The 13,087-nt window shown below is 58.8% G+C and overlaps 6 protein-coding genes across 6 annotated transcripts in view; all 6 read left to right on the top strand.

Moving 5' to 3' along the window:
• Positions 1-184, top strand: part of ISF_04501 (hexose transport-related protein) — a gene marked incomplete at both ends in the record, with an annotated part of 486 nt that extends 302 nt beyond the window's left edge. Inside the window, one exon of the mRNA XM_018848107.1 lies at positions 65-184. Within this exon, the coding sequence (XP_018704441.1) occupies positions 65-184 (120 nt within the window). The remainder of the gene's footprint in view (positions 1-64) is intronic.
• Positions 185-242: 58 nt separating this feature from the next.
• ISF_04502 (hexose transport-related protein) lies at positions 243-1,718 on the top strand (the record flags this gene model as incomplete). The annotated part of the gene is made up of 4 exons (XM_018848108.1): positions 243-411; positions 459-1,186; positions 1,258-1,362; positions 1,422-1,718. The coding sequence occupies 4 exons, from the start codon at positions 243-245 to the stop codon at positions 1,716-1,718; spliced, it is 1,299 nt and encodes a 432-aa protein (XP_018704442.1).
• Positions 1,719-3,132: 1,414 nt separating this feature from the next.
• ISF_04503 (peptidase S41 family protein) lies at positions 3,133-5,798 on the top strand (the record flags this gene model as incomplete). The annotated part of the gene is made up of 3 exons (XM_018848109.1): positions 3,133-3,609; positions 3,670-5,673; positions 5,754-5,798. 3 exons carry the CDS (start codon positions 3,133-3,135, stop codon positions 5,796-5,798), a joined length of 2,526 nt encoding a protein of 841 aa, XP_018704443.1.
• A 1,499-nt stretch (positions 5,799-7,297) lies between these two features.
• On the top strand, positions 7,298-8,375 carry ISF_04504 (hypothetical protein; the record flags this gene model as incomplete). The annotated part of the gene is made up of 2 exons (XM_018848110.1): positions 7,298-7,375; positions 7,434-8,375. The coding sequence occupies 2 exons, from the start codon at positions 7,298-7,300 to the stop codon at positions 8,373-8,375; spliced, it is 1,020 nt and encodes a 339-aa protein (XP_018704444.1).
• Positions 8,376-9,872: 1,497 nt separating this feature from the next.
• Positions 9,873-10,371, top strand: ISF_04505 (hypothetical protein; the record flags this gene model as incomplete). Its single annotated transcript, XM_018848111.1, has 2 exons — positions 9,873-9,947; positions 10,021-10,371. 2 exons carry the CDS (start codon positions 9,873-9,875, stop codon positions 10,369-10,371), a joined length of 426 nt encoding a protein of 141 aa, XP_018704445.1.
• A 623-nt stretch (positions 10,372-10,994) lies between these two features.
• On the top strand, positions 10,995-13,053 carry ISF_04506 (FAD monooxygenase; the record flags this gene model as incomplete). Its single annotated transcript, XM_018848112.1, has 3 exons — positions 10,995-12,070; positions 12,121-12,161; positions 12,215-13,053. The coding sequence occupies 3 exons, from the start codon at positions 10,995-10,997 to the stop codon at positions 13,051-13,053; spliced, it is 1,956 nt and encodes a 651-aa protein (XP_018704446.1).
• Between the last annotated feature and the right edge of the window lie 34 nt (positions 13,054-13,087).

Consider the following 13,087-nt stretch of genomic DNA (forward strand, 5'->3'; position numbering starts at 1 on the left):
AATGAAGGGAAAAAAAAAAAAAAAAAAAAGAGAGACGAAGATTCGCTAACACGCAGCCCTCCAGTCCATCTTTAGCTCCATCAACGCCATGCCGCAATATCAAAAGTACTTTCACCACACCGAGCTTGGCTCAGCCACTGGCATGCAAGTTGTTTCCATCTTCCAGCAGTTTATGGCTTGTTGAAAAAATAATTCTGATAAACCCCCTCGGCAGCATATTTATGATTTACACAATCGGCAACATGATTGGCTCCCTTTTCACCGGCCCCATCTGCGACCGCTTCGGCCGCCGCGCCGGCATGATGACCGGCTCCGTGCTCATCATGGTCGGCGCCGCGGTGCAGACGGCCGCGCGGTCCAACGCGTACCTCCTCGGCGGCCGGTTCGTGCTCGGCTTCGGCGTGTCCATCGGTACGTCGTCGGCGCCGACCTACGCGCTGGAGTTGGCGCCGCCGCAGTGGCGCGCCCGTGTCGTTGGCTACTACAACACCTGTACGTCCTCAAAAAACCCTGCCGTCCCTTCTCCCCCCCCCCCCCCCCCCTCGCCACCGGCGTCGCCTACGCCGCCGTCAAGTCGCCCGGCGAGGAAGCCTTCCGCCTTCCTCTCGGCCTGCAGCTCCTCCCCCCCGTCTTCATCTTCGCCGGCGCTCTCGTCATCCCCGAGTCCCCCCGGTGGCTGACCATGTGGGGCCGCAAGGAGGAGGCTGCCGCGGTGCTGGCCAAGTACCACGGCGGCGGCGACATGCAGCACCCGATGGTGCAGCTGGAGCTGCGCGAGTTCGAGGCCGGCCTGGAGCTGCAGCGCGCCTCGAGCGTGTGGAACTACTGGGGCCTGGTCGACTCGCACAACGCGCGCTGGCGGTTCGCGATGATGGCGTGCATGTCCGTGTTCGCGCAGCTCAGCGGCAACTCGGTGCTGACGTACTACCTGCCGTCCATGTACAAGCTGCTCGGGGTGAAGACGCCGGAGAGGAAGCTGCTGTTGACGTTTGCGAACACGATCGTGTCGGGCGCGGGCGCGGTGGCGGGCTCGGCGCTGAATGATAGCGTGGGACGACGGACGAAGCTGTGGATGGGTAGCATTGTCCTGGCAGGCCTGTTTGGCGGCGTCACCGGCTTCTCCAGCTACTTTGAGGGCGGCAAGACGGACGTGAGCGCCACCATTACCAACGGTGGCATCGCCTTTGTAAGTGTCGGCCCCTGCCTGTTCTCACGAAGACTTGGCATGGGTGTCTTGCTAATAAAGTTTCTCGGCAGATTTTCCTCTTTGGCTGCGCCTACTCCTTCATCTACACGCCTCTCACGGCCACGTACTGCGCCGAGGTGCTATCCACCCCGATGCGAGCCAAGGGCATGGGAATCGTGAGTTGCTTCCAAGCTTTTTATTCCTGGTGCGTGAGAGTTGAGCTAACCTGCCCCAGCACGTCATCCTGTCCAACTGTGCCAACCTGTACAACACGTACGTCACGGCCGTCGCGCTCGAGGCCATCGACTTCCGCTACTACTTCGTCTTCGTCGGCCTCAACCTCGTCTACGCGGCCGTGTGGTTCTTCTTCGGCGTGGAGACGCGCGGCCGCACGCTGGAGGAGATGGAGGAGGTCTTTGACGCCAAGTTCCCGCCGCGGGCGGCCCTGCAAAAGGCCGTCATGGTCAAGCAGCGCGATGGCCACCTGGCGGACGTCGGCGCCGGGGCGGCAGGCGATGGGGAGCGTGTCTAGTCAGCACAGTTGTAACTATCTAGCCGTTGGATTTCAACCTTGGTCTTCGTGTGAGCAAGATGATAGATAATGATTGCCTGAAACAGCCAAGACAAGACGGACTGGTTCAAAGTTTCCTATGCGGCCTGGCGTCAGAATTGGTGTCAGTTGGTGAAATGAGACGAAACTTGACAGGCAGCAAAAGTGCAACCACGGGTGGATATATACCCATATTCTCTGGAAGGTTCGAAGAAGCCCTACCAAGCGTGCTGAGGGTTAAACCCGGGTGAGGTTGCTTCCACCACATTCCGGGGTGGATTCAAGTTTCAAGTGCCGGCCCTAACTAGTCTCACCCACGACCCGGCGCGGAGCATCGGGCGCGCTCTTGAGTCTTTTTTCCTCATTGGGGATGGATTCTGGAGGCGGCTCAAAATCAGTAGTCCGGTAGTGACTGAAAATCAGCAGTCCGGGAGTGGCTGGCTGGCTCCCCCGGAATATCCGGAATGGGTCGAGGTCGAGGTTGTCCGGCTTCGACCATGACGCCATCGCGGGTCGGAAATATTTGCTAGTCAGGGCCGGCACTCACTTCTCGAAGAGAGAAGAGAGGCATCTGGCGAATCACTGTGGTGACTGTCACTCGTTTGAGCAAAGCAGCCCACCAACAAGAACGCGCATGGGTATAGCATCGCAGTGAGGCTATACTGAACTTGCCCTCCCCCCGGTCGTGCCAAAACATCGTCACAGGATGCAAACGGGGACCAATGGCTTCTGCCATCATATTCAAACACTTGTGAGCATCCGGGACAGAGCAGCGAGAAGGGAAGAAAACAATAAGCTTTAATGGCGCAAGCTTTGGAGGTCGCAACTGAAACCCCATCAGCTCATGCTCATGCACTTGCAGTTAGCTGGGGGAGGAGTCAAAAAGAAGCTTCAATTTTGCGTGTTTTTTCAACCTTTTCAGAGAATTTCTCGCCGGGACATTTCCGTCGGGAAAATTTATTCCCCCAGCCAACTAAGGGAATAAGTAGCGAAAAAGCATGACGATTTGCGGGCATAATGTGTTCCTACGCTGTTCGTTGAAACCGGACTCATGCATCCCGCGTTTCATCGCCGAAACGGTGATCGCTGACCCTTGTATGTGATCCTGTTATAGGAACCTTATTCACAAAGGGCAATTCAATGTGTAAGTCATATTTTTTATGCTTTTTTTTTCTAAAAGGCATGTTTATCTCGCACAAGATATATCATCTTATAAGTAGTATGGAGGGTCATCGTATAAGTACAATGGAGGGCTCCTGTTTACCGCCCATGATCAGATCAACTGCAGATCTCACCCAAATACAGCGTTTCACAGGAAAGAGCAGGCTTGTCCTTGCCATCCCCATCGCTTCACCCTTTATTTGAGCTGGTTCTCGTCCCTCTTCATCAGCCCATCATGCTGCCGACCCTCGCGGTCCTCCTCATGGCCGCCCGCCCGGCCCTGGCCGTCGTGCACTATCGGGCGCCGCACCGAAACCTGCTAAAGACGGCCGTCCGGGCGCCTCCGTACTTTTCCTCGCTGGGCGTGCAGGCCAACGCCGAGACGGACCCTTGCGCGATGATCAGCCAGGCGTTCGAGGCTGCCAACAAGAACAAGACGTCCGAAGACGCCATCATCCTCGACCTGCGACCCTCTGTGGGCACGGCCTGCCTCAAGTCCGTCCCCGTGGCGACGGAGCAGAATCTAGCCCTGCTCGACTACCTGAGCCCGTACATCGACTACCAGAGCACGCTGGAGATTCTCAAGAACCCGCCGGAGGAGTACCTGCTCCCCGGGGTGGACATCATGGGTGGCATAGATGCCATGCGTAAAAAGCTACAGGGCAACGGATATGAGTCGCAATTCGAGGTCATGACGGATCTCCGGAGTCTGGTATGTAAAATATGGTCCCCTTTCTGGCCTTGGATGTCGCTAACAAAGACACGACCACAGTTTGTTGCCGCCAACGACAACCACTTTGGATACACGCCCGGCTTGTTCAACGCGTTTCGCCAGGTCCGCGAAGACTTTGAGTTTGTGTCCATTTCATCCGACGGACGGGAGCTGCCGGAGATCTTCGCGGTCCAGGACGTCTTCCCAGAAGGCAACGCGACCTTCACACCTTCCCCGATCGAAACCATCGACGGCGTGGACGTGTACGAGTTTCTGGAAAACGACGTCCTGCGCGTCGAGCAGGGCCATCAAGACCCCGATGCGAGGCTCAACGCGGCTTTCGGGTCCATCCCCGGCTTCGCCGCCGGCGTGGACCCGAGCGCGAGACTGGCCATCTTCGAGATCCCCGACAACTACACCATCGTGCACAAGAACGGCACCTCGCGCACCGTCGTCAACTCCCTCATCACTCTCCCCACCATCGATCTCTGCGGCATCCGGTCCGGCGATGAATTCCGCGAGCGCTTCGAAGTCCCGCCCCTCACTCCGCCCCCGCCGCCGCCCGGGCAGGAGGACGAGGACCGCAAGAACAAGAAGAAGCCGCCGCCACCGGAGCCGGAGCAGACCGTCCCCGGCTACCCGCCGCCGGTCGCCAAGCACTCGGCCAACACCGTGGCCAGCTACATGCTCGACGACCCCGCGCTGGCAAACACCACCGTCATCTCCTTCCTCGCCTTCGTCGCCCTCAACTCCGACGACCCCCTCGGCGAGGACTTTGACCTCAACGGGTTCGTGCGCGAGTTTGGCGACGTCATGGACCAAACCGCCGCGGCCGCGCGGGAGCAGGGCCGCCAGAACCTCATCATCGACATGTCGGCCAACGGCGGCGGCTCGCTGGACCTGGCCGACTTTGCGTACACGACATTTTTTCCCGGTGCGCCCTTTGACGCGTTTGACCGGTACCGGATGAGCGGCGGTGTGGAGCTGACGGGGAGGTTTCTGGACTTCCCGGACGCGTCGGAGCTGCTGGTGGGACCGGGGGCGCCCGGGTTCGGGCCGGACGGGGGGGATATTGAGACGGCGGAGGCGTTCTTTGAGGCACCGCAGATCAACGGGCAGAACGTGACGGCGGCGTTTCACAGGAGCACGGCGGTGCCGTACCTGACCGAACCGGACGTCTTCCTGCGGGGGTACGAGCCGAAGGGCCGGGGCGGGGGAGGCAACGACAACAACAATAATAATAACAACAACAACAAGAACAACAAGAACCAGCGCCAGCGCCGAAGCCGGAGCCGGAGCAGCGTCGGCGGACGCCGGAATCACATCAACCAGCTCCGAAACCGGAAAAACAACAAGAACAACAGCAAAAGCAACAATAACAATGATAACAGTAACAACAACAACAACGGCGGCGGAGGCGGCGACGGCGGCCAGCAGGCGCCGCCGTGGAAGCCCGAGAACATGGTTATCCTCACGGACGGCACATGCGCATCTGCCTGCACCATCTTCACCGGCCTCATGGTTCGCAACTTTGGCATCCGCACCGTCGCCCTCGGCGGCCGCCCCCTCAACAAGCCCATGCAAGCCATCGGCGGCGTCCGCGGCTCCGAGATCCTCAACAACGGCGACATCAAGGGCCTCATGAGCGAGTTCGCCGCCGACATCCAGCAGATGCGGGACGGCGGACGGGAGCTGCTCAGCACCGTGACGCGGGCGCTGCCTCCGCTGCAGGACGCGCCGATCCTGCCGCTGCTGGAGGACAGCGGCGGCGGGTCGGCGAACGTGCGCAACGCGCATCCGGGGGCGGACCCGGACGGCTTGCCGCTGCATTTCACCTACGAGGCGGCGAACTGCAGGCTGTTTTACACGCGGGAGATGCTGGCGGACGTGACGGAGGCGTGGAAGGCGGTGGCGGAGGCGGCGTGGGGAGGGGGGCGGTGTGTGGAGGGGTCGACGGTGAATGAGGACGGGACGATGGGGAATGGGACGCTGCCGTTTGATAGCAGCGTGAGGGGCAGGGCGGCGAGGATCCCGGTGCCGGGTGGTGAGACGGCGAGGATCCCGGTACCGGGTAATGAGACGGCGACGGCGACGCCTCCGGCTGTGTCCACGTCGGTGTCGTCGGTGTCGTTGACGACATCTAGGCTGGTATCGATAACCACGTCGTCGTTACCGGTGGCAGCCACTGAGACTCCATCCTGCTCGTGTTCGAATTGATAGACGGAAGCAAGTTACCGGCCGGATACCGGGAACCGAGATCAGGAGGCAGACGAAGGCTGAAACTTGTAGCGTGTCTGGTCTGATGACGAGGCCAAAGTACGAGATAGAGTTGAGATAGAAGCTGAGATTAAGTCTACTGTATTGTTTAATAAAATAGAGACGTACATGGTTGCTCAAACACCTCAGGATGCGTTTTAAGGATAAATTTTCCGATCGTATGTAGTACATGCACTGCCAGCTTCAGGGTAGCCTCGCGACGCAACCCACGAGTCTAGATCGACAAGGCATCTTGGCGCATACGTATATACAGCCTCCTGTTAAGCGCCAACATGTCTTTCTGTAGGGATGCGACTGGTTTGGAGGAAAAAGTGCCGATGATTCTCTGACAAATACCGTCACCGCAGCCGCCCTCCGACAAACCCGTAACCGTCACACCGGGCACGGTTCACCGGCTCAGCCACCACCACGGACCCCAAAAAGATCGGTGATGAATGAATTGGCAGCTCCGCCGCACAGCCGATCATCCCCGGTATCCGGCATCCGCTACACATCTCCATGGTCTGTCCGTGACAGGAACCATGTTCCAGAAAATCCGTGGCTGCGATGCTGTAACTCTCGCCGGTTTGACGTATGGCGTGTTGCACAGCCCTATTTACGCCTTGTCGTCTATTCCCAACTTCGCGTCGGCTAACTTGTCAGCACCGGCCATTCATCGGCATGTGATTACTGTTGGAAACACGCCCTTTTCAGTCTCATCCTCTACCCTACTACATCTTGGGGGGTGGCTGAGAAATGGGTGGCCGACGTCGCTGGGGTTCTCGGATCACACTTCCAAGATCGCCGCGTTTGAGGTGCGATAATGGGGGTGTACCACGTGTGAAAGGGACTTTATACTCTCAGCCTGAGGGATTTAACCTTTGTTATGCATCTTGCTCGGATATCGCAGCGTCGCTGTCCCCCGCCTCCTTGACAGCCCCCTCCCCTCGAGAGGAGGAAAGCCTTCGCCTCACACAACCAACCCTAACCTTGACGATGCTACGCCAAGGCCTGAATGACGACAAAAGAACTATCTGCACGGACTTGGAGCCTCGCGTCAGAGACGGAAAAAGGGCTGAGACTTCCATACACTACCAACGTCACACATCATAGAGGCAGAGTTAGACTTGATGACTCGGCTCCTTCACGACAACCAACAGTTCGGGCTGTGTCGATCCCTTGCGTCTTGGCTTCGTCTCGTCGTTTCACCGAGTGCGTCGAATTCGAGCACAGCATGTCAGAATCACACCTCTCTGGCGTAGCCGTCTGCCCAAGCGCATCTATCAGGCGCACATCTATCGTGTATATAAGTCGACTGTTGTTGCCCCATTCCGACCAACCATCTCAACCATCACAACCACCTCATCATCACCAATCCGACTAATAAGCTACCTTGATCCAACTTGACCATCTAATTCAATCTTCTGGCAAGATGCAGTTCTCTACCCTCGTCATCATTCTCTCGCTGAGCAGCGCTGGTTTCGCTGCCCCGTCCTCTGTGAGCAACAGTGTGAGTCTCAGGCCCTCTACATCATAGCAACAACCTTATCCGCTGACCCCCAAGCCAGTCATCCGCCGCGCCTCCTCGGCGCCAGGGCCTCACCGCCAAGCGTGCGGCCAACCAGCGCCGCTTCGACTCCGCATTCTGCGGCGTGGAGTCGGACAACTTCTTCCTCGACTGCCAGGCCGCCGGCGGGGACCTCAACTCGTGCAACATCGACGCCGACTCGGTCTTCAACGACTGCCTTGATGGCTTCATCGCCAAGAAGCGCGCGGCTGCCGCCAAGCGCGACGCTGACGAGCACCAGAACCACCGCCGCTTCGACGAAGCCTTCTGCGGCGTGGAGTCGGACAACGAATTCCTCGACTGCCGGGCCGTGGGCGGCGACATTGACTCGTGCAACATCAATGCCGACCTGGTCTTTAACGACTGTCTAGATGGCATCCTCACTAAGCGCGATGCTACTAAAGGTGGAAAAAATGCTAAGCGCGAGAATCACCGCCGCTTTGATGAAGCCTTCTGCGGTGGGGAGTCGGACAACTTCCTCCTCGACTGCCTGGCCACCGGCGGCGACCTCAACTCGTGCAACATCGACGCCGATTCAGTCTTCAACGACTGCCTTGCTGGCTTCATCGCTAAGCGTGATCCTACGAAGCGCGATGCCGCCACGGACAGGCACGAGAATCACCGCCGCTTCGACGTCGACTTCTGCACCGACGAGTCGGACAACTTCTTCGCTGACTGCCAGGCCGCCGGCGGGGATCTCAACTCGTGCAACATTGACGCTGACTCCGTCTTTAACGACTGCCTGGACGGCTTCATCGCCAAGAAGCGCGATGCTGCTGCCGAGCACGAGAACCACCGCCGCCTGGACGCCGCCCTTTGCGCGCAAAAGTCGGACGACTTCTTCTTCAAGTGCCAGGCTGCTGCCCTGGCCGACGGCAAGGACACGGCCCTGTGCTTCAGCGACGCTGATGCGGTCCGCAACGACTGCTTGAACGCGTCGTGAGGCAGTGATGGAGATGAAAGCCCTGCCTTGCTACGAGCGAGGATGGGAGATTTTTAAGAGAGGCCAATAGTGTAAGGATCCATGCAACGGACTTGAGGCTGTGCCTTGAGTATCTTTATGTAATGTGGCTGTTTTCTTCTTTTTTTAGATAAAAAAAAAATAAGAGAATCTTTTTCTTAAAACTTTCCGTTCCATTCCGCTCCATTCGCTTCTGGTCTGTTTTGGGTGGAAGCGCCCCCGCGTCTGTGACATCTGCAGTGGACGAGGCGATTCAACTAACCTGGCAGCTGGCAAAACAAGACTTTTGAGTACCGATAATATGCATAAATATATGCATCTCCAGCCCTGCATTTACAGCGCCTCAATTCCGAAATTTTGGCTGCACGAGTCAGGGGGCGTTTCAGAATAGCAAGTACCTATAACACCGTGTTGGCTGGCGATAGCACCAGATTGCACAGCCGAGGTACCGCCGTTCAGGGAACCGTGGAGATGCTGCTGAAGAGCTGGACACTCACGTTGAGGAAGTTGAGTTGCTCTCTTGCTCTTGGCTTCATCAACTGGGATTCGTTGCCAAGGCAGACAGACAGCCCAAGCCCACGGAGGCGACGGTGTTGTACCATGTCTGTCTCGTTTCCTCTTGGCCAATAGCCAACATCCTTTGAGGAGCGCAAGGGACGACTTTTCAATGGGAGTTTTTAGGTGTGCATAGGTTGCAAATCCCGTGTCCCATCAGCCGGCATAATAAAGAACAGACGATTGCCGGGCTTACTCGGCATAGGAGTAGCCCTTGCACAATCACGGTGGTTTTATAAGCTCATCAGCCCTCAGACCTTTGGCCAGGGAAAAGACGGCTCTCCCGCGCCCAGCATGCAGATCCTGGCAGACTCCGACTCACGCGCCATCTTTCTTAAACTTGAGCCCCTTGCGTCACCACTTGCAAGTGGTTACGAATATTCCTCGTATGCATCTGAACTCTGCAGATAGTTGATAACTTACTCAGTAACTTACTCAGTAACGAGCTCACTTGTATGTACTCAGCCACAAAGGCATTCCTGCGACTACCCAATCAGGAAACACCCCTGTCTTGGACCTTGAGTCGCTCCTCCGTCAAGGCCAACACAAAGGACTGAGTCTAATTACGTCTCCGGAGTACCTCTATGAGCGGGTATTATCCCACATGTAAGGAAAATTATTCATGTTTTCTGCCGGCATTGGCGGTTTGACTCGTTATAGTCTACGCGGATAGGCCGAGCATTGACATGACAGAAGCTCTAGTATTGGTCCATCTTATCGTATTATCAGGAGGAGCGAGCTTCCACAGAAACGGGGGCTTTTTGCGGACACGAAGTCGCGTAGATTTACAGATACATGTATTTAAAGAGAGACAATCGCAGCTCACCTTGACACCCAAAGAAGCTTCATCACCACCATCTAACTAGTCACATCAACCTCACGACTCTCCCCAACTCAACCCAACACCAACGTTCAACCACCAAGATGCAGCTCCTCTCCGTCCTCTTCGTTGCCTCGCTGACCGGCGTTGGTATTGCCGTTCCTGCCGGAATTCTCGACGTACGTGCAAACATCCATCCTCCCTCAGCCCATCTCAGCCGAAGAGGGCGCCGCCACTAACACCTCCCTTTAGAAGCTCTGCGGCCCCAACTACGACGCCGACGACTGCATCGATCCCAACCAGATCTGGGGAACCGTCGAGGCGCCTACCAAGACCCCTCAGCCCACGGCCACCGTCACGCCCACGGCCATCGCCACGGCCAAGCCGCCCGCCGTTGACCCCGAGGAGGAGGTCTGCGAGGACGATGACGATGCCGCGCCCCCTCAGGCCACGGCCACGCCCCCAGTCAACCCCGAGGACGTCTGCTTCGACGAGTCTGAGGAGGTTTTCGAAAAGTGCAAGGCGGACGGCAAGGATAACCGCGCCTGCATCGCCGAGGGCGACAAGTCCTTGAACGACTGCAAGAAGAGGGTCAAGGCGTAAGACATGAGCGTGCACACAACCACCGTTCGCGCGAGGTCGCTTTTTTGGGTTCTCATTGTATCATATTAGATGGAAAAGAGATTCCATCTTGGAGGGCCAGGAAGGAGGGTACTGCTATAGGGACGCCAAGGCTTCTGTCGAGGCAGGGATTGGCTTAAGCGGGTAGCTAGTCAATCTTGATCTATCTTCTCGTCCCAGATTCGTGCTTCCGTATTGGACCATTGTAGCACAGATGATGTCGCTGCCAAGCATTCAAGACAGCCGGACAGCGGCCTCCTGAGAGACTGGTTGTACTGGTTGCGGGGTAGAGGCGGGAACCGCGGCTTTGTAAGTCCTGACTGATGGCAGAGTGAGGTTGTCTAGTCTATTTCTAAGATCTTAGTGATGGTTATGGGCCTGACTATTGAACCAATGAATTGCCGTCGCATGTTTCTTTCCAAGTCTTGACTGATAGTGACTAATATGCGGATTGGGTATTGGCAATTATCACGGTACATGCATTGCCGACGGTGTTACCGCAGTGGATATATATTGTTCTACCTCTACCCAGCACGGTTCCTTTCCCCCGCTTCCTGCCCCCATCTCGAAAACCACATCCGACCTCTCCTACACTATCGGTAGATATGGCATCCGCCGCTGAAAGCCACGTCGACGTACTCATCATCGGAGCCGGGCCGGCCGGTCTGATGATGGCCACGTGGATGGCCAAGTGCGGCATCCGAACCCGCATCGTCGACAAGCGCGGCACCGCCGTCTACACCGGCCAGGCCGACGGCCTCGCCAGCCGCACGCTCGAGATCCTAGACTCGCTCGGCTTCGGCCACCGCGCCTGGCGCGAGTCCAACCACATGCTCGAGTTTTGCATGTGGAACCCGGACAGCTCCGGCACGCTCCGCCGCAGCGACCGGCTCCCTGACACCACCCCCGGCCTGAGCCGCTTCCAGCAGGCGGTGCTGCACCAGGGTCGCATCGAGCGTTTCTTCCTGGACGAGATTGAGGCGCGGGGTGACATCCAAGTCGAGCGCGGCGTCATGCCCACGAGCCTCGCCATCGACGAGGCCGCCGTTGAGGACCCGGCGGCGTACCCGGTCGCGGTGACGCTGCGACGCCTGACCGAGGAGGAGGCGACCCCGAAGCAGCAAGCAGAAAACAGGGGGCAGCCGGTGCGGGACGGCCTGTTCCGGAGCAACCTGACCAAGGACGACACGGAGGACCTGCTGGCGGCGAGCAGGCTCGCCGGTGGCGCGGAGGAGACGGTGCACGCGCGGTATGTGCTCGGCGCTGACGGCGCGCACTCGTGGACGCGCAAGCAGCTCGGCCTCTCCCTGGAGGGCGAGTCGACCGACTACGTCTGGGGCGTGCTCGACGTGGTGCCCGTGACCGACTTCCCGGACATCCGCATGCGCTGCGCGATCCACTCGGCCGGCGCGGGCAGCATCATGATCATCCCGCGCGAGAACAAGCTGGTGCGCGTGTACGTGCAGCTCAGTGCGGCGGCTAGGCCCGGTCAGCGCGCGGACCGCTCCGGCATCACGCCCGAGACCATCCTCGCCGAGGCGCAGCGCATCATGGCGCCGTACACCATCACGTACCGCAAGCTGGATTGGTGGACGGCGTATCAGATCGGTCAGCGCGTCGGCGCGAAATTCTCGGTGCACGAGCGCGTCTTCCTCGCCGGTGACGCGGTCCATACGCATAGGTAGGCGGGCATTGATAGAGTGCAGGCGCTCGGTGACTAACACATCTCAGTCCGAAAGCCGGCCAGGGCATGAACGTGAGCATGCAGGATAGTAAGCACCAAGGCGGTCCATGCTCCCCGGAGGACAAGCTGACGGCATTCTAGCGTTCAATCTCGGGTGGAAGGTCGCCAGCGTCCTCAAGGGCCAGGCGAGCCGCTCCCTCCTCAAGGCGTACGAGTCGGAGCGGCGCAAGGTCGCGCAGGACCTCATCGCCTTTGACCACAAGTTCTCCCGCCTCTTCTCCGGCCGTCCGGCCAAGGACGACACCGACACCGAGGGCGTCCGCATGGCCGACTTCAAGGACACCTTCACCCAGGGCAACCTGTTCGCCAGCGGCACCGCCGTCGACTACGGACCCAGCGCCATCGTCGCCAAGGCCGGCGACCTGACCTCGGATCAGCGGCTGGCGCCCGGCATCCCCGTCGGCGTGCGCATCCCTAGCGTCAAGGTTCTCAGCCAGGCCGACGCGCGCCCGTGGCACCTGCAAGAGCTCCTCCCCAGCGACGGCCGCTGGCGCGTCGTCGTCTTCCCCGGCGACGTGCGCGACGCCTCCCGCGCGGAGCGTCTCCGCGCCGTCGCCGACGACTTCGAAGACGGCGACTCGTTCTTGACCCGGTTCACGCCGGCGGACGGGCCGGTGGATGCCGTGTTCGAGGTGCTGGTGGTGCACTCGGCGCCGCGCACGGCGGTGACCATCTTCGACTTCCCGCCCATCTTCCGACGCTTCTCGGAGACGGAGGGGTACGATTACGGCAAGATTTACGTCGACGACGTGTCGTACCACGAGGGGCACGGGAACTTGTACAGGGAGTTTGGCATCGCCGAGGAGGGCTGCCTCGTGGTCGTGCGGCCGGATCAGCACGTCTCGTACGTTGGGTCGCTGCGAGAGCCTGAGGCTGTGGCCAAATTCTTTGCCGGGTTTATGATTCCGCAGAACAAGTAGCAGGGTGAATGTTTTGTCCTTTCATGAACTGGGT

The sequence above is a fragment of the Cordyceps fumosorosea genome, assembly GCF_001636725.1.
Source record: "Cordyceps fumosorosea ARSEF 2679 chromosome Unknown scaffold_10, whole genome shotgun sequence".
In the NCBI taxonomy this organism is placed as follows: Eukaryota; Fungi; Ascomycota; class Sordariomycetes; order Hypocreales; family Cordycipitaceae; genus Cordyceps; species Cordyceps fumosorosea.